Source organism: Hippoglossus hippoglossus, chromosome 19 (genome assembly GCF_009819705.1).
Source record: "Hippoglossus hippoglossus isolate fHipHip1 chromosome 19, fHipHip1.pri, whole genome shotgun sequence".
Classification (NCBI taxonomy): domain Eukaryota; kingdom Metazoa; phylum Chordata; class Actinopteri; order Pleuronectiformes; family Pleuronectidae; genus Hippoglossus; species Hippoglossus hippoglossus.
Genome location: NC_047169.1, coordinates 9813547 through 9841448, shown reverse-complemented (window position 1 = coordinate 9841448; position 27902 = coordinate 9813547). Strand labels below are relative to the sequence as shown.

General features: G+C 43.4%; 1 protein-coding gene and 1 long non-coding RNA gene across 5 annotated transcripts; one reads left to right on the top strand and one right to left on the bottom strand.

Annotated features, from left to right (window-relative positions):
• Positions 1-119: 119 nt before the first annotated feature.
• LOC117752983 lies at positions 120-588 on the top strand. Its single transcript, XR_004612173.1, has 2 exons — positions 120-339; positions 471-588. It is a non-coding gene; the product is annotated as an uncharacterized LOC117752983 (long non-coding RNA).
• On the bottom strand, positions 208-27902 carry prkcea (protein kinase C, epsilon a). Of its 4 annotated transcripts, none has more exons than XM_034570729.1 (16): positions 26763-27902; positions 13290-13419; positions 8984-9149; positions 8845-8879; positions 8234-8322; positions 7897-8026; positions 6513-6655; positions 6172-6271; positions 5387-5586; positions 4720-4893; positions 4449-4603; positions 3990-4128; positions 3179-3367; positions 1746-1892; positions 752-920; positions 208-518 (listed from the first exon to the last, which is right to left on the bottom strand). In XM_034570729.1, the coding sequence occupies exons 1-15, from the start codon at positions 27105-27107 to the stop codon at positions 771-773; spliced, it is 2292 nt and encodes a 763-aa protein (XP_034426620.1). In that variant the 5' UTR covers positions 27108-27902; the 3' UTR covers positions 208-518; positions 752-770. The 4 variants fall into 4 exon arrangements, with proteins under 4 accessions (XP_034426620.1, XP_034426621.1, XP_034426619.1 ...); XM_034570730.1 differs by having other exon boundaries at positions 208-519; positions 755-920; XM_034570728.1 differs by having other exon boundaries at positions 208-920; positions 26763-27901.

The following is a 27902-nucleotide window of genomic DNA, read 5'->3' as shown; positions in this document are numbered from 1 at the left end:
ATCCGACAACAACAACCAAAAAAATAACATTTCGAGAACAAACAAAAAAAAGAAAGACAAAAATAACACTTGAACAAACAAAACCATAAAATATATAGATAGTCAGGGTATTGCACAAAGGGTATTTGGCCCTAACCGGTCCACATTAAGGACAATAATAACACAGGTAGGGTGCTTGTCCATGCGCCACGACTCTCCTTTACTAGCAGACGATACCAACACGATACAGCCACTCGACACAGGCTATATACAGGCCTCTGCACCCGGCACCTAGAGTCCACATTTATACAGGTGCTGGGGAGAGAAGCAGTGTCAGTGTGTAGATTTGTGTGTGTGTGTGTTTGGTTGTCTAAGCATATGCAGTGAGTCTGCAGGTATGTGCGAGCGTGTAAAAACTTGGGATTGTAGTGTGTATGTGTGATTATGTGCTAAACGTGTGCACATGGGAATGTGTGTGAGAGCATGTGCAGGTGTGTGTGTGTGTGTGTGTGTGTGTGTGTGTGTGTGTGTGTGTGTGTAGTCATATTCATATTCATAATAAACCCAGGCAACAAGGACAACACAATGCAAGTAAAGAATATTCCAAAAGTAACAACAACCAATAGCTTAAAAATAAAGGAGTGATTGCACGTGTGTGTGTGTGTGTGTTTTGTAAAGGGATCTGTGGTTCTACACATGTATGAGTGTCTGCATGTGTGCGTGTAAATGCGTGCTGGGTTTAATGTTTCTGGTTCAGTGTGTGCGTGTTTGCGTGTGTGTGTGTGTGTGTGTTAGGTCTGTGTCTCCTCGGGGGCGCAGTAGGAGAAGTCCTTGAACTCCTCCTGGTTAATCTGTCGGATGATGGCCTCGTCCGTGGGCGTCAACACGGGGTCCTCCTTAGTGAAGTCCTGGTCGAAGTTATTCACATCTCGCTTGGTCTTCTGCAGAGCGCACACACACACAAAGAAAAGAATGACTTCAGAGAAAGAAACTTCACTATAATCTAGTGCTATGAGAGTAATATTATAGCGACACCTTCTGGCCATTCAGACTTACTGCCTTGTTTGTATGTGACGTTCATACAGTCAGCTCAGTGTGTGGTTAGTGAATACAGATTCTACAGCAGTGGATCCAACCCAAAATATCGCATTAGTTTTCTTTGGGCTCATAAGATGATACAAACTTTTGAATCATTGTATTCTTATTCATTAGTTTATTTTGCTTTCTTCTAAGCTAAACCTTTGCATTTTCTAATGCAATACTGGATTGTTTTAACTCTTCAGTATCCGCTGGGTTTGGTTTGAAACTCTCCAGTATTAGATGATACCAGTGATGAGTTTTAGGGCACATATCATGATTAGTTTAAGGAAAATTATTTAATATCACAAGCAAAAACTTTGTCTTAATACAAATCGTTGTGGTTGTACTTTGGCTAAACAAAAAAGTATGATTTATCACTGGAGTTTGTTTTTCTTTCCACAAGAGAACCTTATTTTACAGTGACGTGCAGAGCGGAATGACCTTGCAGCAGGAAACAACAACTTTTGGATTTCTGGAGATTTTTCAACAGTCTGCTCCATTTTTTTTAAAGTAAAACAAAATCAGTAAGAACCAAAAACAAATGCAGGAAACACTCTTGCATATGGGAACTAAATTAAGACATTAAGTCACAGCAGATGTCCACAGTTACTGTTTCCTTTAGATTTACAGCTTTGAAGGGATGTCAGTGTGTTTTGTGTGTGTAATAATATGTGTGTGTTACTTACGATTCTGGGTTTAAAGGGCGGTTTGACTTTTCTCTGCTCCAGCAGCAGCCAGTCGATCTCTCTGAAGAAGGGGTGGGTCTTGATGGCCTCCTCGCAGCCCTGGCTCACCACGCAGCCCAGACGCTTGGCCGGGTTCTTGGTCATGAACTACACACAAACACACGACACACAATCTTGACTCTGAGATTTTCTGCTGTCTGAAAAGCAGGCCCTTTAAAAAAAAAAAAAGGACGTTTCCAGCTGATGTTTCATGCATAAAACAACAAGGACAGAAACAGAAGGATAAGGGTTGAGCAAAAAGCATTTCGCTGCTAATAATAGAGCGGAGGCATTAATGGCTCTGTGAATGCTACAAACAAAGAGGTGTAGTGGCAGAGTGATGAAACAGGTCAGCGGAGGGCTGCTGTTATTTAACGCCGCTGAAAGCTGCGTCGCATTTGTTCCGCTGTCTGTTCACCGCCGTGAGAGCACTTTGTGATCTGCTGTGGTTTTTATGATGGCATTATTATTTTAACCTCTCTGACTGACTTTTTTTTTTTCATTCTCCTCAGTATCACAGAGAAGTGCACGTCTGTTTTACGTGCACTTTGAATGAGTCTGATTTGAGCAGGTGGTGAGAAAAACATGAATGACTGTGTGATAACAATGATCACAAGAATATTAATGTGATAAACACCTACTTGCATGATGGAAACACTTTTTCATAGAGACTTTTCAGATTATACAAACATCTATTTCATAATGCAGCGTGGTGATATGCAGGTGAAACGCTGTTTAGGTTAAAACCTGCCTGAAAAACATGCTGGTTAAAGATCCAAGTCTACATACAGCGATTGTATCATCAGCGTTTTACATCAAAATCTCAGTCACACATATGTGAATGTATCAGCGGCGAAGCTTTGCCTCCTGGTTCACTTCCAATCAGCGTGAGCGACGGGTTGAATAAAACATTTGCTTCCTGTGGTGAAGCAAATCTGCAGCGTGGCTTCGCATGCGGTTTAACTTTGGTGAACTTTGACCTGTGATATTCGCCTGCATTGTGTGACCGTGCCATACCGCATGGCACCAACTGGAGCTATATGCAACTTAAACATCTACAAACTGCCAGTTTGCAATGAAACTCTGCCCAGTTTTGACTTTTTCTAAACTCCTAATCACCACATAAATGATCACTGAAAGATCTCCTCACAGCAGATTATATTTTGGGGTGTTTAGTAATGAGAAGTGTCAACAAACTGTAACAAAACCCCCAAACAAGTCACAAATACAAGGTCTGATCAACTTAATTGAACTAAATTAAACTTTTCTTCAGTTTATCACAGACGCCTTAAAGCAGGGACGAGCCTCGAGGAGATGAGATTCACTCTTGAAGAGATTTTAACAGCGCTTAAAGAAAACATTAAAATGAGGTGTGTCTGAGAGATGAGCCGTACCGCTCGGAGGATGGAGACGGCCTCTTTGCTGAGCCACACAGGGTACAGGACGTCGTCGTGGAGAATCGACTCGAACAAGTCGTCTTCGTTATCGGCTTCGAACGGAGGCTGCCCGGCCATCATTTCATACATCAGCACGCCCAGGGCCCACCAGTCCACAGACGCTCCGTACTCCAGCTCCTGCAGGATCTGAATTCAACAACATGACAGAGTTTAACGTGAAGGACGGACGGGATTTGAACCAACTAACATACAACTGTCTAACAGACTATAGGACTATCATTGTCTGTTGCATTTTCACAGGATAGATTCTTCAGGTGGTGCAGAGGGTAAAACAGGGAAACAGCTAACCTGCCTCTTTCAAAATAGCAGAAATCCACCTCTAAAACCCATTGATCTTAACGTTGAGTCTGCTGGTTGCCTAATGACGACAGAAATAGTCCCTGTAAAACCTCTGTAAAAAAGAGACAGAGTTTCTTTACACTCTGTTTTTTTTTCTTATAAGGAGACAAAGAAGACAAACGAGGTGCTACATGTTCATAAAAGAGTTTCATAGGTGTTGTTTGGCTGATTTAAATCTTTGGAGAGAGCATTGCTGTCTCTAAGAGCTTTTGTCAAGTCGAATAAAAATTACTTAAGGGTGGATAACAGGGTTATCGCTGCTCGGAGACAAATCATTTTCAAAATAAAGCCTGCAGTACTTGAGTTTCTTAAATTAGCAACCATCCCACCACAGTACAGTTGAGACCACGATATATAAAACCAGCATCTTGAGGACAATGTCATGATCTGAGGGCTGAGTTCGGCTCACCTCGGGCGCAATGTAGTCCGGCGTGCCACAGAAGGTGGTGGTGGTCACTCCGTTCATGATGCCCTCTTTGCACATGCCGAAGTCTGCCAGCTTACAGTGTCCCTCTGCATCCAGCAGGATGTTATCCAGCTTCAGATCCCTACGAGAGACACAGACAGAGAGGGAGAGAATTAGCACCATCTGGTTTCCACAGCAGTCGGGCTTGCTGAGAAAAGTGAGCATGCGTTGCAAAAAAACCCCCACATGAGAATCACGACCTAATGCATGTGTGAATCATGTTGTCATGCACCTTCTGGTATGTTCCTTATATACTGAGCCATTTATAAACTTCACTCATCGGCTCTCTGGCTTTTCCTGGCTTTTAGACAGAACATGAATATTTTAAAGAGTCTAGTAGATATTTCTGGTTCAAAGTGTTTTTTTTATCATGAAAATAAAGGAGGTGCTGGGGGTATTTACCTGTAGATGACACCATTACGGTGCAGGAACATGAGGGCTGAGGTGACTTCAGCGGCGTAGAAACGAGAGCGAGGCTCATCAAACTTCCTGGATCGCTGAATCTGGAACATCAGGTCTCCTCCGTTCACGTATTCCATCACAAAGAACAAACGGTCCTGCAGACAGAGGAAGACAAACAGGCGTGAGACTGAGAAAACAAACATTAGCCATCAAATACGTGCGTGTGTGTGTGTGTGTGTGTGTGTGTGTGTGTGCTGTCTGGCCTTCCTACCCGTGTCTGGAAGCAGCAGTAGAGCTGGGTGAGGTAGGGGTGTCGGCGGGCAAGGGCTAGGATGCGCTTCTCGGTCATGGTGCAGTCAACGTCGTCGTCCTGCAGGATCACGTCCTTCTTCAAAACTTTGACGGCGAAGACCTCCTCCGTCCCCTTCAGCTCCGCCAACATCACCTGAGAGGGAGAGACCACAGCGAGGAGGAGGAGGAGGAGGAGGAGGAAGGAAATAGAGAAAGAGGAAGAAAGCAGATCACAGAAGTTTAAGACTTTAACCTTTAACTCCACATTATTATAAATCTTATATCTCAGCTTTTACCTCATAAAATTGAACATTGAATGATTTATATATTGTCATAATTTAAACATGATAATTCAAATCACATTTAAATACCAAAATCTCTTGTTTGTTATTATTTTTTTACTGAAAAAGTAACAAAAAGTCAAAAAAAGAATTTGTATTGGTGTGTTTGGACAAACATTCTTTGAAATGTAAAAACAGCCTCTGCCTCATCATATAATGTACATATGACTGGTGTATTGAGGTCCTTGATATTCCCTGACATTACCAGATACTGAATGTGGTGTTAAAAGAATAATAGTGACATAATTATAAAGAACAGTAATCGTACAAACATCCCCCTAAAACGCCTCCTCTGAGCCGCCGTACCTTGCCGAAACTGCCTTTGCCGAGAACCTTGATGAAGTTGAAGTCCTTAAGGGTCCTCCTCTGACTCTGTCCGTTCTCCCTGCCCGCGGAGGACGAGGAGGAAGAGGAGTTGGTGGAGGAGGAGGATGAGGAGGAGGAGTGTTGGGGTCCCTGCTGGTCAAGCGACAGCACGTCCTGCAGGCGATCTAACTCTGCCAAGTCTGTGGGTGTCATCGGAAGAGAGGATCAGTGAGAACAGGCTGCTGCCCTTTTTCCTGTCACCGTTCAGCTCGTCGTACAACAAGAGAGACGTTTCCCATTATTTGTTAACAATTAGTTTTCAATAACCTTTTGAAATGAATGATCATATTCTGGGATGACTCTCTTAAAGTTTCTCTGGCAAGGTGGATTAAATAGCAGCTGTAACCTGTGTCATCGTAGTTTGGTTCGATAAGATAAAAATGGGAATCCTTCCACAGAGAGAAAGTTCACTTTTATTTCTCAGCTTAAAAAGTGTGAGAACAAGATGACTCAGTAACAAATGGTGGTGGGTGGCGGGGGATCATTGTTACTGTAGGTAAATCAGGGTTAGACTTATATCTAAAGGGACAATAACATATTCAAGTACTCAAAAGGAGCAACAATATTATTACTGAAAATAAAATGACTGGCTCTCACTGGTAAAATGAACACAGTAAAACCACATGCTGCTCAGAATGTATCTCAGAGGGCTTTGAAATATCTTCATGTTTGTGTAAAAGTGTTTTTTGATGATGATGTGTGTGCGTGTGTTTGTGTTGTGTTACCCTGCTGTGAGGGGGAGGTGGGGACAGCTGGCTGGCTGAAGCTGTTCTCGGTCTGAGAGAGCTCAGGAGGAGACTGGGGAGGGTCCTGCCCTGGAGTCAACTGGAGAGAGAAGGAGACAACATGGCCTTTCATTTGGGGTTCACCTCTTAAAACCTGTATCATCATGCGCCGCAGAGTTTAATCTCGGGTTCTCAGTTCGAGCATGAAGAAAAAACAAGAAGAAGCTAATAACATATTTCTAAAAAGAACCAATGCCCTTCCAAATGCAGAATCAAACTTCAGAGGTACAGCTCTTTATTGTTCTGGTTGGTGCAGCATCACAGTGAGAATGATTCATTACCTTCCTCCTGCGCTGCGCGGTATTCGAGATCTTGTCAGGCGTGACTCCCAGGTCAGCCAGGACCTTAGCGATTCCTCTGGCGTCCACGCCGCAGTTAGGAGCTACATTTTTCTCACACCGCCTGTGCACATTCATCTTACACACTGCAAAACAGCAAAAACACATGAAAAGGTTCAGGCTCATTTATTTTTAAAAGGTGACTTTTTAAAGAAGAGGAAAATGTATCCAAGGTATCAAAGTTCATTGTTAATGCAGAAGACACCATCTCTGGATGCTATGACCGCAACTTTATTTACTCTCTTTACTTATTTTCATTACCAATAATAGATTTCTCACATGGACTAAAAATGTCAGAAAAAAAGAGAATTCACTATAATCTGAAAGTCAAGGCGGCATCTTCAAGTTCAAAAGCCGATTTAAATTTAATTTAACAGGATAAAATCAGAGAAAAGAAAAGAGAAGCAGCTTATTTATAAAGCTGGAGGTTCGTGGAACAACAAATATTTGACATTTTAGTGATTTGATGAAACGATCAATCGATTTTCAGGATTATTAAAGTATTATTCTGGTTTATTTCTCTCTATTGGGTTGCAATAACTTTTCATTCGCCATCTCCGTTGTAGAGATTCAGGGACAGGCAGACTCGCATAAAATATTTGTAATAGTTATGCTGAAGGAGTTAAATCATCCATGGACACGTTGAATTCACCAAGACTGGAATCAACCTTTCCTTCTGCACCGACTGTACGAACAACACCAATTTCCTGAGGTACATCGTCCTGTTTGATTTAGCTTCTTGTCTGTTTACTCCAGTTCAAATAAATACAGTCGACCACCACAGAGAAATGACTCATCCTCATAACAGTCCGTGGCATAATCCAACATTGTTTTTTAGCTTTTAGAATTTCCTCAGACGACAGTGAATCTGCAGTGAAAGTTGGCCTCCCACATGTAAACAAACCGGTGTGTGAGAATGAATATGCAGGGGGGGGGGATTAGGTCAGCCGGCAAGTTGCCCTGGATGTAGATCCCTATAGATCGGCATAATGACTGTGTTGACTGCGAAATGATTCATGAACAAAGCATTTTTATTCAGTAAGCTGTAGACGGCTTCCACTGTTGGCACCGATATGTGTTGTTTTTTGTGAGTCCTTCCCTGAGTCCCTGAATGATTCTGATAATCGATTCATCCTTTCATTGAGCTAAAATGTGCAATATTTGCTCACCAACTTCGCACACAAACAAATCTTCCTCTGCAAAGATATAATGTGTGTGTCATTGAAACAATTGTGTTTTTGTTGACAGCTTTTGACTTTAATTATCTGGACACATAAGCTTTGTTATCAGGTTTCCCTGCAAAATTCCCAGCTGTGCCTGAACTCACCTTTGCACTGCAGGCCCTGCCTCATGAGGCCCCAGAGCAGGGAGCCACAGTGGTCACAGAACGTGGGGACTTTGTAGTTGTGGATACTGAACTTATGGGGCATGTTAACACTGAACCGCTGTGAACCCACCTACAGAGGGAGACGCACACACAGACACACACACACACACACACACACACACACACAAAAACACAGCCATACATGTGGTAAATCATCAGAATCTGAATTATTATACACAAAAGACCTTTATGATTGAGTTTGTATGTGTTGATGTCTATAGGTAGGTAAGTGTGTGTAATTGCATGTAAATGTGTGTGTGTGTGTGTGTGTGTGTACCTCCTCTGGTGTGTCCTCCTGCTTCTTCATCCCAGCACACTTTGTGATGATGAGCTCATGGCAGCGCTTGTGAACGACACACGTGCACACTGGAAGTACAGAGTCAAAACTTTAATCAACACATTTGTGTTTATGAAACATCTGATAGAGATTTTAATTTGATGTTCACATGATTCTGATGTAATACGGTTGCACTTATTGATGCACTGGTCCAAAGCTGACCTTATTAAAGGTGTTGGGTATTCGAGTAAAATTTCCACAACCATTCATGTCTGTTGTTCTATGTAGATAAGCAGCACAACTTCCTGCATCTGCACTGAACGATGAAGAATCATTCAATTTGATTGAGCAGCAATACAGGACAGGTAAGTAACACTATGATGGTTTTTAAGATGGAGAAAACTGATCCTGAGCATTTTAAATACCACTAATACATCATGTGGATGTTGGTGTGATGCAGGTCATAAACTCTCTGGGTGATGGCGGGTTTTGACCAAATCACAGCTGTCATTCAGCAGCACGAAATCCCTCTTGTGTTCTCAGGATTAAATTATAAATGATATGCAACATGTTACTTGAGAAATTGGAACCCGCCACAGAAAAGTACTCACCCTGACACTGGTATCCCTGCTTCCCCAGGACGCCCCTATCGGATCACACACACAGAGGAGTCAGCGTTTCAGCCGGGGTGGTTAAAAAAAACACAACAGCAGGTAAGTTTGTGTGAGTGTGTGAGTTAGTGTTTCCTACCAGATAAAATCTCTGCAATGTGAGCAGTAGGTTGGCTGTCTCAGGTAGGTGGCCATGAACTTGTGTCCATTGACTTGATGGACACGTCTTCGGACGGCGCCCTGTCGTCGGCGGGGACCGATCCTCTCTCGGAACACTCGCTCCTCATTGTCATTGGTACCTGAGGCTGTGGAGTGAACAGACGGGAAAAGATCATCAATAAAAATGTCAAAGCATTTGTTCGTTTCAGATGACACATCCACCCTCTACGGATGTTTTCTTATGGCCATCGATTTTATTTCCTGAGACGGTTTGTACAAATAAGGACCATTTGCATCATGTTGCTCAAGACGTTTGATCATTCAACGGCCTCTCATCTTCCTATTCCCCCTCCCTCCTTCTTTCTCACACCTACCAGAGGCCTATGCATACATAGATGTGATTGCGTGCTATTTATACTTTGGTGTGTGGGCACTAAAACGAAGGACATCATATTAAAATACTCCTCCTCAGTGAGCACCATCCATCCAGCCGTTCCCTTCACTTCCTCTCCGCATCTCCCCACAAAGATAAATGCTTTCCGAGGGTAACCTTAAGACAAGAGAACCACCTACACTCTCACTCCCACACACACTCCTCTCTGCGCTCCTGTCCTAGTTTGCCGTTCTCTCACTCTCCCTCCATCTCTCTCCTGGGTGCGTTATAGATGTGGTTACCGCTGAGTCTCACCAGAGTTCGATTACAGACAGGCTTTCTAGGGAACCTGTGTGTGTGTGTGTGTGTGTGTGTGTGAGAGAGAGTGGGAGTGTATGTGAGTGGAAGTGTGTGTTTTTGTGTATCTGATGATGGTGTTGGTGAGGGGGTGGTGGGGGGGGTGGGGGCTAAACAGGCCATTACTGGGATCACTTTGTTTTACATAATACATCATCCATCTGTCCAGGACAGACACACATCACACAGACACACACACACACTACACACATGTACTAACACACACGCACACACAGAGGCATGCTGACAAGGAGGGCTGATGAGACGTAACAACAGTTAAGAGTGATCGCCGTGGAGACAGACGTACTCTGGACCCACTGAATGACCACCTGGGAGTCCAGCAAACACACACACACACACACACAGACACGCACACACACACACACACACACACACACACACACACACGAGCAGACTGAGGATTCGATCAGACACAAACATGTAAAAAAAAACAGCGGAGGAAATGCTGAACTACAGATGGTGGCATAAACAAATATGACGTGAAAATGAATAACAATACAACTGTGGCAGGAACCCATCTGCTTCTAAAATAATGAATAAGAATCTATTGAGTTCGAGGATAAATATAACAAATATGTTATCTAAAATATTGCACTGTACTCATTTCATTACTCATTGCACTACAATGTGCAATTAAGTGGTTCCTCAAATTGCAAATATCTTTGTAGAAATCAAACCGGTTGTAACATTTAGAGGAAGAAGAAAAGTTGCAGCAGAAGTTGAAGTAACAGTTGAAGCCGTTCCTAAAATATCATGTATGACTGTAGACACATTTATGAAAAACATTTTTAAGACTGAAGACAAATTGAAAACAGAAAAGTTTACATTTTCTGAAGAGAACCGAAGTGTGCTCACGTCACTTCCACTAAACATGTCCCGTTAAAACATTTGAAATGTGACAATGCTGACTGTGCGGATCTATGAAGTTGAAGCTGCAGTGGTTTCTCAAATACTATTTAGGATTATAGGTACATTTGTATTTCATACAACAATTTATCAATGTGTGTTTGGTTGTCTGCCTGTCTGGTACTTACATATTCATCCGATTGATAAATAAGCATTGAAAAAAACTAAAGCTTAATTTTTCTCAAAACGCTTCTCAAAAGTGAAAATGTGATGCTCTGTCTTGTCAGACACAGCAGTGAGTCAAATATCTTTGGGTTGGTTGAACAAAACAAGTCACAGTTTTTTTTCTTCATGTTTTAAAGACCAAACAATACATAGATTAATCAATAAAAATAATCACCAGATTAATCAAACAAAAAGCTCTAAAAGCTGCGGTGGCACTCAGTAGAGCGCGTCTGCCAAGCCCCACAGTTCCCTGAAATTCACTGTCGCTGCACTAAATTTCACACTCATAGATATCAGTCCCCTAAATGTGTGTGATAATTGTTTTACCAAGATCCATTTATTATTTCCAGGGAAATTGGTAGAAATGTCAGAAAATGCCCTGTCTCCTAATGTTAAAGAAAGAGAAAGCAAAGATCCTGAATCTGCCATTTTTGTCTAGATCTGTACCCATAATGGGTTATTTCTTGGCCCATGCCCCCTCCCTTCCACCAAATTTCAGTGCAGTAGTTTTTGCGTAATCCTGTGACAACCCAAAAAACAAACCAACACACAAATAAACAGAGAGTGGCAAAAACAAAACCTCCTTGGCAGAGGTCATAACAAGCCTTTTGTTCCTTTTCTTAAAAAAAGCTTTTACCAAAAATGTTGGGCTGGTAATTTTAAGTGTTGTCGTGGTTATATTTTAAGTGTTATGTGGAATGTTGCTTCACACAAGGAACCGAAAAAGGATTAGAAGAAAACTGAAACACAGGGGGTGAGGCTGCAGATGGTCCAAATAGGTCAGATTAATATTTGCTTCCTGAGACCAACAGATGCAGAAGGATGGAGAGGACAGAGGAGAGGAGAAGAAAATAAAGGAGTCCTTCCGTCGTCTGAAACTGCAGAGAACAGATTGCAGCAGGGGAAAAAAATAAACCTGCTAAAAATACCACCTCTACTTCTAGTTCTCGCCCTGTATCTCTGCATCCCCTACTTCTCTCCATCCGTCCTATCAGCGCGTGCACACACACACACACACACACACACACACACACACACACACACACACACACACACACACACACACACAGTTTATTTTTATCAGCATACATTAACATGACGAGCACTCAAGCCAGCTGAACTCAGAGAGGAAGTTCAGGAGTGGGCGGAGAGAGGGTCCAGAGGTCACAACAGAGGGTCCAATCATCGATGAGGAGGGCAAGACAAGGGTCTGTGTGTGTGTGTGTGTGTGTGTGTGTGTGTGTGTGTGTGTGTGTGTGTGTGTGTGTGTGTGTGTATGTGTGTGTGTGTGTGTGTGTGTAATCCGTGGCTCAATCTAACCTACTATTTTAAGAACCTACTCCCTCTCTCTTCACTCTCCACGGCTGCCTTTATCCTCCTTTATACAGAGGAACTGTTCACCTTTATACTGCGGCATCCTCTCCAGCACAGTCACTTCCACCACACACGCATATACATGTATATAAATGCAAATTTCACTGGAAAGCAGAGAGTTGCTTCTATTTATAACCGGGCATGAACGTACACAGGTGCAGGCGAAAATCACTCTTATCCAGCAGCAGGTGAGTGAGCGTACGTGAGCGAGCGCATCGACTAATTGAGGAAGGCACTGTGGGCGTTTCCATGTTTAATCACTTGAAACAAATGGAGGAGATGGAAAAAGAGCGAGAGAGAGAGAGAGAGAGAGAGAGAGAGAGAGAGAGAGATGAATTCTGTTTAGCGACTTTCTAAGAAAACAGGACGGCCTCGGGCTTCATGTTTGGCCTCTTTTCACAGTAATCGTTCCATCACACCCTGTGACCTCGAGTTTCACTGCAGCAAAGTGGCAACAACAGCAGAGGATTTAAACTTATAGTCACATTTTATATACAAAACATAAAACGGGCTAGAAGCTCTGCAGATCGTTTGAAATTGTTCACTCGTGATCCAACAGAGGGCGCTCACTATCAGCTTGACCTATTGCATTTATCAGTAACGTAAAGCCCCTTTTCCACTGATCAAAAAACCCACTCACACCTGCTATCATCTGACTTTTGTCTGCACTTGGAATGGGTACCGCGGGCATTCACTCCCAGGACAAATGCCTCTGCAGTAGACACAGGTTTTTATCTGCTCCAGCTCTGATAAACAGTGATGGAAACGCAACACTCGGGTGAACGCACTAACTTTGACAAGACAGCGAAGTGAGAGTTGTTGGTGCGTTCGTGACGCACCAGGGAAAAAACAGAAAGGCAAATTCCTCTACTGGCAATGGGAATGGAGTCAATGGGAATGGAGTCAATGGGAATGGAGTCAACCTGCGTTTATCTGCTAATTTTGGTGTAAAAGTCAGTCATGTTATGTTGTTTCACTACAAAAATGCTAGCACAAAGCGACAGCCCTAATATAATCACATAACTTTTAACTCATCCCACATCTGTACAAAACCATCATGAAACTAGATATTCTTTTCTGTGTTAAATACCTTTCTTTTTCCCTCTGTGTGTGTTTACAGCAGGACAGTATGCGTAGTGTGTCGAGGTGGTCTCACCCTCTGTGGAGGATCCGGACAGGTCAATGACCACATACACCTTCCCCTCGGGTTCCAAGTCAATCTGTGCAGACAGAGAAAGAGAAACACAAAGTGAACCAGTGAGAAATAACACAGCTGAACAGTGAGTGCTGCAGGGGAGGGAGGGAGGGAGAGGGAGATAGGGAGGGAGGGGGGACTTTCCTTTACAAAACAAACACACCCGTGCACATGGAAGAGGTCATCGTCTTCACCAGCATCACACGCCCCCCCCCAGCACTTGTACCATTATCAGCATCAAAATCGACTTTATCACTGTTTTCATTTCTGACCTCAACATCCTCATCCACACAGTTAACATTTCCTCCAGGTATTAATGTGTGTAACTGTATATTCATGCATTATCTGCAGAAGATCTTATAATGGGGGGTTTTCATTTACACCTCATGTTTATAACGTTTCCGGTTATCTTGGCCCTGCCCTTGTGACTCCATCTCAATGTGCAGATCAGGTGGGCGAAGCTGGTAGACTCCTCAGCAGACATGACAAAGGGACGATGAGAAGTGATGCTGCTGCATAGGCTCAACTTTTTCATAGAGATTTGCTCTCACATTCGGGTTGTAATGCATTTCTGCATCAGCATTTAATATTTTCTTTCTTATCAAGATAAACAAATACTCACTGAATGTTAATATCACACGTTAATTGGGCTCACAGACATCATTTCAACCATCAAGTTACTTCTCCAAGCAAGGTTACACAAAAACAACTGAACGGATTTCGACGAAACTTGGTGGAATCCAAGAATTTTCTATGTTCACTTTCTTTAAGATTGCGAGATGGGATGTTTCATGCGTGGATCTTGATGAAAAAAATCAGGCCTATTTAGAGGACTGATATGAGATTAGGAAATCTGGTGCAGCTTGATTGGATTTAGGGCCTTGGCAGAGGGATGCACTTTACTGAGTGCTGTTCTAGTTTGAAATGTTTTCTGATGTTTTATAAACCAAAAGAATTGACTGATTAATCAAGGGAAATAGTTGTAACCCTTAATACATAGTACTGGCCCATTTCAAGCACTGGTACAGAGTGAGGGACCTGGTCTATTGGTTGAAAGACCAATAGACCATGGTCAGGAAACATTGAACTTGTGGTCAGACTTGCCTGTTAGACTACTATTCTAATCTTCTACAACTTCTGAATACAACTTTATTTCAATACAACATATTTTTTCATGATTACAAATGAGAAATAATGAATTAATCCACCTATTCAATGCACGCTGCAATCACTTAATCACTATATTTAAAACTGGTCCATTTCTCCTGAGTCCTTTCCTGTTCTGGAGAATCCTGACAACAGAGGGTGTTCAAGAGAAGCCAATTCTCATATAGTTAAATAAGGTGTAACACTACTTTTGCATATTATCCTAGTTAATATTATGCTGCTATTAACAGTGGAGACATTAAACGGGTTCATGCTCTGCAAAATGCATTTTTAAATTTGTCTTAAAGTGCTGGTAAATTAGTCAAATCCCTCCTCAACAGAGTCAAATAATTTTCCTAGACAAAATGTTCTGATGCTGTGAAACACTTGAAGCCAATATTACATGTTGGACATAGTAATGCTCGTGGAGTCTGATCCAAACCTCATATTTTTAGATCAGTGTCAACACACTGCAAAATGCTAAGAATTAATATCTTGTGCCGCACTCAGAGGGACGTTCAGAGTTGCCAAAACCCAGACGAGTTGCTGGAGGAAGAAGACTGCAGGGGAAGCAAAGCTGCTGAGAGAAGTAATGATGTCACTACAAGATATTCGCTACGTGTGTTATAATCCATTAATCCTCTACATACAGTAGGCTACATAGTATGAATTATATAGAGCTGATATAAATGGATTTATCAAAACAACAGCTGATTAAATCGCCAACCTTTTTAATATATCTTTATTACTCACTATGTTCTTCATATTTATATTAGCAAACAGCTTGAATTACAAGTCAAACTGAGCGCCGATCGGTTTGTGTGAGCAGGTGTCATCAAAAAGGATTCTGGGTATTTCATATTCACGGGACAAAAAAGAAATGTTCCTGCTCAAACACTAATAGATAAGCAAACATGGGACACACACACAAAGTTATTCAACAAATAGTGACCTCACCCACCCCACCGCCCGACATTATACATGCAATTACGGAGATTAGCGAGAGTGCAACAGAGAGCACCAGAGACGGCCGACAACAGGAAGAGAGAGAGACAGGAGAGAGACAGTGCAAGAGAGAGTGAGAAAGAGAGGTTTAAATCCTTAGTTAAGCTCTGGGACAGCAGCAGATCCTCTTATGCAACAGTCAGACTCACACACAGGCAGCAACACACACACACACACACACACACACACACACACACACACACACACACACACACACACACACACACACACACACACACACACACACACACACACACACACACACACACACACACACACACACACACACACACACACACACACACACACACACGCTTCCATGCATCGCTGAATGACGAGACACAAAGACTGAACACAAACAAATATCTATAGCATAGAATAATGACAGAAAACACCACACAGTGAATTAAACAAATACTATGTACATATCCTATCATTTACATCTGATATTGATTTGTATTTTCCCTTAAAAATTTGGTAAAATGTTACCTGATGTATTTTTTAATTTGTGGTGCATTAAACTAAACCCTACAGTTGGCAGCCAATGATCGGAAGGAGGAAGGTGTTAATTTCATTCGTTGCTCATTATTACTATTTTGATGACTGAAATATTATTTGAATAGTTTCTAAGTCATTGAAAATGGTAAAAACTCCTCAAATGAGAGGTTTTGCTGCTTTACTTTTCATTATAAACTGAATATCTTTATGTTTCTGACTTTTGACAACACGTGTTGTAATAATAGTAACACTTGTTATAATAGCATTTTTATTTCTATCTATCATTGACTGATAATCCAAAATGATTAATCGTAAAAACAAACAACACATTAGACAAAGAAAATTATCATTTGTTGCAACTCTGAGGTCAAGGAATCTATCTCAAGTGAAAAAATGTAGTTCTTGTATCATTATGCAGTACTGTCATCCTTTTGTATAACACGTAACAACTGCATGGGGTTTGTGACCTATAAGCGCCATTCAATTCTTGATGTCTACCCTTGAAAATGTTGTGCTAATCCCCAAATGTAACCTCTTGCGTAACGGTCGCATCTCAGCGAGGATTTCCGCTGAAAGATGGACTGAGAGTGATTTTTCAAACAGAGCGGAGCAAATGGACGGCACCGTCATTGACTCAGTGCTCGGCTCCTGAGGTGGCACGGCAGCCAAAAAAAATGGCAGCATTGTTACATCACCTGTCGCTGGCCAGTTGAGCTGGGAAGTGCCTTCAATATCATTTTTCCGAATCAATACGGATAACTATGACATGGATATGGGTTTTTCGAGATTATTTAAGACCAAGCCAGTGTTTGATATCATACCAATTAGTCTGAAATAAACAGGCCTTTGACGTTTCTCTTGAATTCAATTCAAGACAGACTTAAAATTCTCTTCTGCATGATTTCAGATGCATGGGTTGAATATGTAAGGTAGATTCGCTGAGTACTAATCAAAGGTGAGTTACACCCTAATACCAATGCTCTCACTCCAAAATGCTACACTAGATTAAAGTCTTCCTATGGCCAGTGTAGCATTAGCTGCTTTGAGACAAGCACTGGTGTCCCGACATTTACCAGAAATTTTCCAGAGGGGCTGTGGGTAAGAACGCAAATGTCAGTTGTTGCAGACATTTTCTGGGACTTTTCCTATTGTTATAACTAAAATATAAAATAAAATAAAACATAAAAATATAATATATATGCAGTTATATGAAATAAAAATATAAAAATAGACAAGACAAAAATGGGATAAATTTGGGTGCAAGGTGAAATTTAAATCAAGGAAATCGCAACATACAATGCAATTATATGAAGTCTTAAGACTGGTAAAACTTATTAACATTGTTGATTATTTTGTTGCCTAATTGTTTAGGCAATTAAATGGTTGTATATTAAACGAAACACAGTTTTAACGTCATTTTCTTGTCAACCCGACGAATCGATTAATCGTTTCAGCGCCACTAAAATGACCTATACCCCTGTTAAGTGAATTGAAACGTGGCTCAGCCTTCACCTGCCGTGTACAGACACGCACACACACTGAGCACCCCCCGCCCTGACAACGAACGATGGGAGGAGAGAGAGAGCTGGAGAATCTAGTTCCCCTCATTAAGCTTGTTAGTCCAATTAGGACACTGATACAGCCAGGGAGACAGATAACTTCACAAACCTTCTCTCACACACAACCAGTTAGAGTGTGTGTGTGTGTGTGTGTGTGTGTGTGTGTGTGTGTGTGTGTGTGTGTGTGTGTGTGTGTGTGTGTGTGTGTAAGTGAGAGAGAGAGAGAGAATGTCTGGGGATTTTCGAATCGACTTCAGAGGGAGGTTAATGTTAAACACACATACAAGCTTAACTCTCTTGCATTCCCTCCATTGCCACACATACAAACAGGCCCCAAACACACTCACACGAGTGCTAGAATTAAAAAAAAGACACACACAGACACACGCACACACCATATGCAGTAGCACAGAGAAGCACTCAACCAAGCAGACAGGGCACTCAAAGCTTGCATTATATCAATACTGTGGCGCTAACCCCCTCCCACTCTCTGTCCATCTAGCTCGCTATCTCTGTCCAACCAGACAGCTCTCTCCGTCTCTCTCAGGAGCGTTTAGTCTCAGTGACAGCCTCCCACATCCATCTGTCAAATAACAAATTTCGGCTTGGAGAGAGCTCGACCGCAATTGCACAATAACAGGCGTGCGTGTTCTCCTTGCTAGCAGTCAGCAACTCGAGCTTGCCCACTTGCACACACACACACACTCACACAGACGGGAGGCCCATGCTGAGTGAGACGGCGTGAGAGTCATGCATCTTTAATGTAACATCACAGACGGCTAATAATGTAAGAGAAGCTGAGCTGTGTGGGGGTGAAGGAGGAGGACAGTGAGGGGGGGGGGGGGGGGGGGGGGGGGGGCTACGCTAAGCCAGATCCCTACCACGAGTGACGGGTCAGACCGTCCAGTAGCGTCTACAAGACAGGGAGAATAATTAGATTTGGAGGAACGGACATTCCCTCTCAGCTCATCCCGACTGCTCCGTCATCTTGGAGACGAGAGTGTGACGTCCAGATGGACTGACAGACGGCCTGAAGAGCAGCCCCTGCAGACCACGCTGCTGGAGCTGCCTGAATGAAAGCACACTTCATGGAGACTCAGTGAGCAGGAGGAAGCTGGAGTCCAGGAGAACATGCAAACTCCACACAGAGAGGCCACAGAGGAACCGGGATAACCACAGCTCTCTAATTTGTATTTTTATTACCAATATTGTGATGTAAATTGCAGCTATTTTCTATAAATCAACTTGTTCTTTTTATACTGATGCCAATGAAAAACCTGAGATTTAGTGTTGAACCCCAAAGCTCTCAAACTGTGCATCAAACACAAGAAGTATCCATGAAGCTGCTCCGAATTTCACACACTTATAGAAATCAGCTCCCTAATCATGCCAGATTTTTTTTCATCAAGATCCATGAACCATTCCTGAGGTGGATTAACACCAAAATTTAATGGGTTCTATCCTGACCCATACCGCATCATTACCAGTTTCGTGGTAATTTGTTCCTCTGTGTTTTCACAAAAACACAGAGGAAAACATAACCTCCATGGCAGAGGAAACTATCACCCTTATCCCTGTGTCCTGTCCCTGGCTAAAGATAAAGGCAGATAGCATTGAAGTGTGTGAGTGAGAAAGTGTGTCTATCTTGGCAGACACACAAAAATAGACACACTGCCGGGGTCACACAGAGAGAGAGAGAGAGAGAGAGGGGACAAACCGTGTGCATTTCACCTGCTGTCCCAGAGCTCTCAAATATCCTCCCATTTCTTCCCTTTCACTGAGAACATGAATTAAACACACTCCAGCGCGCACACATACACACACTAACACACACACACAATACAAGCGTGCTGCTCTGCCCACTGATGCCAAATCAGGTCAACCCTTGGTGTGTGTGTGTGTGTGTGTGTGTGTGTGTGTGTGTATTGTCACTGTGGTAACACTGCATCTTAAATCCAGGCTGTCCTACTTAACCAGGAGGCCGCCAAGGGGTGGAGCCCATGATGTCATTGTCCGGCAACTTGCCACGGTGAGAGAATGGAGTCTGGGGGTCAGGGATAGAGAAAGGGATGATGACAATATGGCTGTGACCTCCATGATTACACGTCTTGAAACGAGCAGAGTGGGAGGGCGGGGCTGAGGATGATGGCTACACAGGGCTGCACCTCAACACTAGAGAGCTATGGTAATTCAATGGTGATGGCGTTGTAAAGGTACGACCCACACGGCTACATGGTATTGCTGTTGCTCATCTTCTCAAGACTGTTTATCAATAAAGAGTTATTCACTGCACAAGCTTATTAACTAACAAGCGACTACAACAAATAGTATATTAAAAGTGATGTATTCATATCATCAGCTCCTGTCTTAAAGATGTCTACAATAGGTTCCTTCATGTTTGACTCTGTGGCTCTTTGTCGAGACAATCCAACGTTGGTCCTCAAATTCATGGATTCAAATTCAACTTGATGCAAAAGATCTTTTTTGATTCACCCAAACCAACAAATCTACTGGTGATGACTGCGTCGAAAAACAACGATTCAATTGCAAAATTTACAAGGCTGCCGAGACCAGACCTTAAAGCAACTTGGGTGACCTTAATGCTGGTGATGGTACAAACAGTATACTGAGGAAATCTTACATGATACGTATGAGCAGCCAAAAAAAAGTCTTAGCTATCAAACAGGACGTTTTACCCCATTTTTACAGCCTCAATTAATTAATTAAAACCAAACTTACACTTTCACATACATCAGCGTAATAAGAACAACCGTAAATGACAGAAACCATCTTTGAGAAAAATTTACTTTGACTTTTTGGTTTGCTAACATGGAGGGATTTATGACCTATACTGCAGCCAGCCACTAGGTGGTGATCAAGATGCTTTGGCTTCACTTTTAGGGAGCTGTCATGTCGTCCGTCTTTACAAACTGTCCCAACATTACTTGGCAGAGCTCTTCAAAGATAAAATCCAATTTTAACACTATTACATACTATTACTATTCTACGGTTATAATAATATTATAGATTTGGCTGATTGCATCTGCTAACAAACACAAAAGTAGCTGATTTAGGTCTCAGAAGCAATGACTAGAAACAGGGTTAACAAGAACAATAAGAGGATTTGTAGTTTTACTGTCGGCTCAAACGTCAGCCTCACAAAGCTACATGTTTCGGTTCAAACCCGTAAACTATAAATTCATTTGAAAGGATTTTAACCCTTTAAAAACAGACTGTCCTCTAAAAGAAGTCCTTGACTCATTAATCTTGGCTGCTGGTAAGTATAAGCATGTGAGTGTGTGAATGTGTGTGTGTGTGTGAGTGTTGATGCCAAGTGTCGAACCAAGGCTGGCTGACATCTGACGTGGCCCTGTGTCCCCGTGAGGAAACATTACACTGGTGTGGTCATCGCCTCTCTGACTTGTGCCTAGAAGCTTCTGGCAGCCTCACAGCTCTCAGCCTCCAGCCTGATATATTTACATGTACACGCACTCACATCTACACCTCGTCTCCTGCTCCCCCGCTCCTTCATCACTCTCTTCTCCACAGCCTCTTTCCTGTTTTTATTTCCTGTAAGTATTTTCATTTCCCTTTCACCTCCCCCCCAAACTCCCTCCTCCTTCTACCTCCTCTGCTCTCTCTCTCAGGACCTTTTGACACCTTTTAAAAGTTACCTGACACTGTTTATAGACTCATTTTAGAAGGAGAATTAAAAGTCGATGACTCAAGTCCAAACGCAGACAGTAACAACATTAATTTAGACTGGAAACATGTTAGACTGGAAACATGTTAGACTGGCAACATGTCCAGAGTGTACCCCGCCTCTCAGCCAATATCAGCTGCTACAAGGCTCTAGCCGACCATCAAAGTATAAGCGGTATAGGTAATGAATGAATGAATAAACACTCATCGTGCTTTCCTCCGGGATTCAGCAAGAACTTTCAAGTTGTGTCATAAAATCTAGCAAAGGTCCATTTTTTTTTACTTTGACAAAAAAATCGATGGCAAGAATTGATCTTTATGGAAACATGAGGCGTGTTCTTGTGGATTACTTTAAATAATCTGAGACAAACTGCTACAAACGCGGTGCAGCAGGTGACAAAATGAACTGAAACCTTTGCGATCTTAACAGAGTTAAATAACGATTACTTTGTGAGCACAGGAAAGACTACAACTTGCAGGAAGATGGCAGGTTGGCAGGTTGGTTATTTTTTTTGTCCGTTTACATGATACGCTCTTGTTTTAAGTAATTTCCCCACTTTTTATAGTTTCTACTGTGTTCGACCCTCTGTGTCCTGCGTACAGTCATGTCTGAAATAGCTCCAACCCCTCGACTCACCTCTTCTGCTGTTTATCCCTCGAGCATCTGGGGCTTATGGGAAATGATAGTTAAAGGCGGTTAAAGCATGAATACTGAATAAAGAACAATTTTACTTGGACTCTCAATCCCATTCGTTTTGGCGAAGGCAGGTTCACTGTGAATTTTTCATTCTGGCACATGCATGAAATATTATGATCCATAATCATAGCTACTACTTATTTCATACGAAGTCATAATACAGCATTTCTCTGACTAAATCTTTACATTAACATCCATGACAGCAGCCAAATAATCTCCATTTAGCTAAACAGCTTATTTCAAAGTGAAAAGTCAAATGTGTGACTCTGGACTTCAATCATAATCATCCTTTGCATTGCTGCAGCACTAACATACCATAGCTGCCACAGGAATGTACAGACACAGTTCTGTTTACAGTGGCATGTGGCTCACCTCTATACAAAGGCGATGCAAGGCGGTTTTATTTATATAACACATCTCACTGCAAGTAAACTCCATGTGCTTTACATTTGAAAAGGCATACAACACAATCACATACATGATCTGGAGTGTGTGGCAGCGGCGCTTGCATTCATGCGATAGCTTACATGAAGGACAAACAGTGCCGTGAAGTGTTGTGTCGCTCTTGATCTCAGATGAAGCTCTACACAGCAGTGGACGATCGTACTGGACATTTGGGATTGTAGCTTTGACTTTGTAGCTGACATGAACTGAACTTTGTCAGGAAAATTCGCTATGGCCATTTTCCAGAGTTTGCCTTTCACATTTGAAGAACACAGAAAGAGATTGTCCGAGTCAGACACGTCCGTCCACAACAACAGGAAAATGTCTGGAACATTCAGATGAGGGTTGGTGCCTGGGTTCATCATTCAGGACGCAGGACATAATGTATGGATTCTGCTGCAGAAATCATGTTTGTTTCTTTACAGCACATCAACACGGACGTCGGCCCTTATCGTTAAAAGCTCTCAAATCTCATTGTCTTTCCAAGTTCTTTCATCGACAACTTCTACGTGTATGGCTCCTCTTCTTCTTCATCCTGAGATATTTGTATTCTTTTTTTTTTGTGTTGCATCTGTCGCATGTTCGAAACATCATCAACACGCCCACTCGCTCGCTGTGAATTCCCCAGACATTTTCCTGCTGTCTCGACAATTCATCTGGTAGGTAAAATAGAATTTCCCATGAAGAATGACCTGGCTGAGCGAACGCCCCATGTACGGAGGCTTGAGTCCTCCAGCAGCAGCTGTAGGTTTGGTTCTGACTCAGCCCTTTGCTGCACGTCTTCCCCGTTCTCTCCCCTTTCACACTTAAACTCTGTCCTACATAAAAGAAAAAGGCTGAATGCACCAAAAATGGCCATGTTAAAAAACCCTGTAAGAAGTTTAAATCATCCTGACTTCGCAAAGAACCACGAGTGTTCTACTTTGTTTTTCTCTCTTCTTAACCCCACTCCCTCCTCTATCTCCCCCCCAATTCTCACCTACCCATCTCTCTCCCTGGTGTTTCTGTGGGTGAGAGGCTGTCACCAAGGGGACAGGCTGTCATTGTCACCATGGGGATGGGCTCCGCAGAGCTTCTCAATTACTGAGTGGGACAATTAATAAGCATCAAAGCCTGGTTAATATTTCACCGGCGGCACGGAGTAGGAACCTGGCCCACAGCACTTGGGTCCATGTGAGATGGATCGCGGAGAGGCGGAGGAGGACAATAGAGAACAGGAGGCAGAGAAGATGGGAATAACAGTGGAGAGACTGGGAGAGATGAAGAGATGAGGAAGGCAGCAGAAGGACGGAGGAAGTGAGAAAGACTGAGCTAAAGTACACAGGCCTCTGTTCATCTGAACAGCAGGCAGCTTACCATTTGGTACAACTCTGGTCTGGGTCTCACTATGGGTCCTTGCATTCATATTCAGGAAAGATGTTCCAATACTGATACCAGCATCAGAAATACCTCCGGTACTGCCGATAACACTGGGTCAGGCGTCAGCGAGTAAGAAAATCTATGTATCGATCCGAATCTACCACATCTTCACCCAGAAAAAAACTGCTATTTTCCTTTCCCGTAAATTATTTATTCTTCTTTGCCGCATCACAACAGCTGTTGCGCCATACTGCCACTGGCAAGTACTGATTTGAGAGCAGCAGAGAAGCAGTGATTTCCGGTAGAGTTAGCCAGAGCTAAAATGTCAGCAGGTGGGCAATGTTTCACAAGTAAAGTGGTGCAGAGTAACGTATGCGAGACTTCAGTTCTGAGCGGTGGCACTAGTATAATATTGGTTCTCATATCGGCCGTTACACAAAGTCCAGGTATCTGAATCAGTATCAGGAAGGGACAAATGGTATTAGAGCATCATAATATTGATTCGTTATTTTACTGTCATATTTTTTTTTACATTTTACAATTTAATGTACATTTTGTCGTACTTGACAGACTTTCTTCCTGTTTTTCTGAAAAAGTGAAATTTTCACAATATGTGTCCTTTGTGGTGCACAAGCCCGGCAGGAAGAGGAAGACGATGGGTAAATGAAGGCGGGGGGATAAGTGTAAGTACTATGACGAGAGGGGTATCACTGCTGGAGAGGGGGAGGATGAGGGAGGCAGAAGTGGTGAGTAATGGAGTAATGCAGGGAGGAGGACGCAGGGAAAGTGGGTGGGACTGTGCTGCTGGGAGGCTGATGTATTGACGAGCTGGCAGCGTGATCGATGGGATGTGGTCAATCAACAGAGTGATCCATATGCTGACCTTACTCTGGATGGGCAAGGGACGAGGGGTGTGTGTGCGCTCCCTGCGTGTGCGTGTGTGTGTGTGTGTGTGTGTGTGTGTGTGTGTCTATTTATTTATATGCGAATGTATACCGATATAGTATTATGTTACACAACTATACATCAATTAAACCGCCCCTTAGGACCTGTACCATGTGGTTTTGCATTCTTCAGTCTATTAAATCATATACATCGTTTAAATATTAACAAAGAGTTCAGTTACTTCTGTATGAAAATAAGCTTCAGATTTTAGATGAATTCACCACAATGAACATTTTGTTGCCCCTTCTCTTTTCTATTACATCATGGTCATATGTTAATCCAGCTGAAGACAGGGTCTGTATTTAAAAAGTCTTCAAAACAGAGTTACCACGCAACAAAAACGCCATTTTGACAGAGGAAATGCCACTAATGCTGTAACTGTGGTGGTTTATCATCATATTTCCAACAGGTTTAAAGTTGCTTTCAGTTCATTTTTATATTGTATGAGCATGAACTGAAACCAGTGGCCACCCTGAAAGGTAGGAAATTATTATATCCCAGAATATGCTTTGGATAATGGTTGGCAGTGATGGGAAATATACGTTAACTGCAGCTAATGGGCTAATTACAAAACAACACGTGTGGTAATTTAAAATCCATGTCCTCAGCTCCCACTACACGTCCTGACATCACCTTCCTCAGCCTCTCATCCGACATAAGGACAAGAACAAACACACGGAGCAGAAGTGGAAGAAGATCACATGTCAGAGCTGGAGACAAAACTCGCAGACCCAAAACAACTAGCCCTTTATCCCCCTTCGTATACAGATCCACATGTGGCGCTCCGGCATCACAGTCCCCGACGCAAATGAGATTACATGAAGAGAAACCGTAACAAATGAAAGGAACTTCAGTCTTTCTGTCCAGCTACTGAAGTCACAGTATGAGTGTGTGTCTGACAACTCACAGGAACCAGGCTGTGGTGAAGCCTCTGCTTAATAATTGTGATTCTACAGCTTCCACTCCAAAAAGGGCAGGAGGAGGTTAAGGGGCCGAGGAAGGACGACTACAGGCTGGAGCTGAGACGTCCAAATCAGATCTAATGCAAGTTCAGCTCCCATGTCCCAGATGAGCTGCAGGATGTAGGTACAGAAAACTCTTCCCTAGCTTTACACTGCATCACAGGTTAAAACCCGACCGAGGTGGACGAACGGCCGAGAGAATGTCTCCATTTGACAAGAGACTTCTAGAACTGAATTTGCTGCTAAACTGTCAAAGAAAGGCAAAGAAGATGGTGGAAAGGACATCTTCTAAATGTAGATACCATCCCCTTAGATTCATCAGTGAAGCGACACCCAACACATACAAAATGCTTAAGTGCAAAGGTTTAAAATCTAAGTCATTTGTGGTATATGAGCATGTTTGCGGCTGAAAGGCCCCAAGAACTGAGACGCGTTTCTTCTACATGTTGAACTTATTCAGTATCATATCGTCTTGTTTATCTCAATGAGTTCCACACAGGGAAGAAGCTGATGTATTGATTTCACATTTGGTGAAAAGAGAGTAACGTTGCTGGATCAGTGCTCAGAATCCGTAAAAAGTTGGATCAGCGCATCCCCTACTCATGAGCAAGGCAGTGGGCTCACTAAAGCTCCAGCCTACGATGCAATAATGTTGTGAACCTCTGAGGAAGGGATATGTGCCCGTGGATGTATGTTGTGAAGCGGAAAATGAATAACTGAGACTCCTTCCTGGAAGAATCTGTTCATAAAGGAACTTGGACTTGGCTGAAGGCTCATTAAAACATAATCAGCTGAGGAGCCTCTGGGCAAGGTCATACTATGGACCTGTTCCACTCTACACTGCAGTTCCAGCCTATGATGCCCTCCAGTACCCAGGGCACGGTAAGCACACAATCAAACATGTTTTGAAGACAGTGCTACAGTAGGTTTTGCTGCAGACCCTCAATGTTGAATCTGCAGACACTGATTGAAGTGTCAGAAGTGTGGCAGATGCATCAACAAGCACCCCTGTGGTTTTCAGGCCCCTGGACCTCACATATCAATCACATACCCAGTCTTCATAGTGCCTGGTTCCGTTCTGCAGCAGGTCCTCCAGCTGGATGGTGCAGTTGGCCACGAAGTCATCGTACCCGATGGGCGCGTCGTGGAAGACGGAGAGCTCCAGGCTCCGTCCCTCGCGGACCTCGGTGCAGAACTCCTGGTGCCAGGCGGGGCTGTTGGTCTTGGTCCTGGTGGCGGTCTGGCCCAGCCGGGTCTGGTCCAGGTTCAGGGCCAGGTAGGGGTCCAGGAGGAAGGAGCCGCTCTTGCCCACAGCGTGACGCAGGGCCCATGGGGTGGGTTTCAGGTCCACTGCCTCACACACTCGCACCTTCAACAGGCCACTGAACACAGGCATAGCTTCAGGGATGTGTGTGTTGTGTGTGTTGTGTGTGTATGTGTGTGTGTGTGTTTGGACTAGTCAGCCTGTTCCTGCTCCTGTACACAGAGTGTTTCCTTCCAATGAGAGGGGGTCACTGCACAGTCCTGCTACATCCCATAATGCCGCTGGCTCCTTAGACTCTCAGTCTAGTACAGCCATATCAGAACACTGTGTTATCCTCACACACACTCGCACAGACACACACACACTGATGTGCAGTAACACGCAGCCCCAACGCAGACTCACACCCTTCAGAGGTCGCTCTCGTGTTTGTTTATGCTCCAGACAAGATTCCAGAATATCTGCGGAAACAGGCCGGGATAGGGACGCCTGGGCGGGGTGTGCAGGTTAACGGGCTCCGGTTGGGTTCACTCGAAGCCCCTGAGCCTCCCCACCGCGGGTCCGTGCGTGTGTCTGTCCCGGGTCAGGGTGGGAGACAGCGGGAGCAGCCGCGCCTAGCCATCCGGGATTGGTGCTCGGTGTCCAGCCCGTCGCAGACTCGCTCTCCGCCGGGATAAGCTCCTCGACCTCACGGTGCCGCGGTGTTTCTGCGCGTCCTCTCCGGAAAGCAGCGCCTCTGTGTGTTCGTCAACCCCGCTGCGGTGTTTTTGTCTTCACGACCACCCTGAGGACATCACGGCGGGGCTCCGCTCCCCAGCTCCGCTCCGGTTTTTTTTCTGCTTTGGTTCCTTGCGCGCGCCCCCCGCTTCCCGTCCCCTCGCTCCTGAATCCGCGAGTGAGCGCGAGCTGCAGGAAATGCGCAAAACGCGT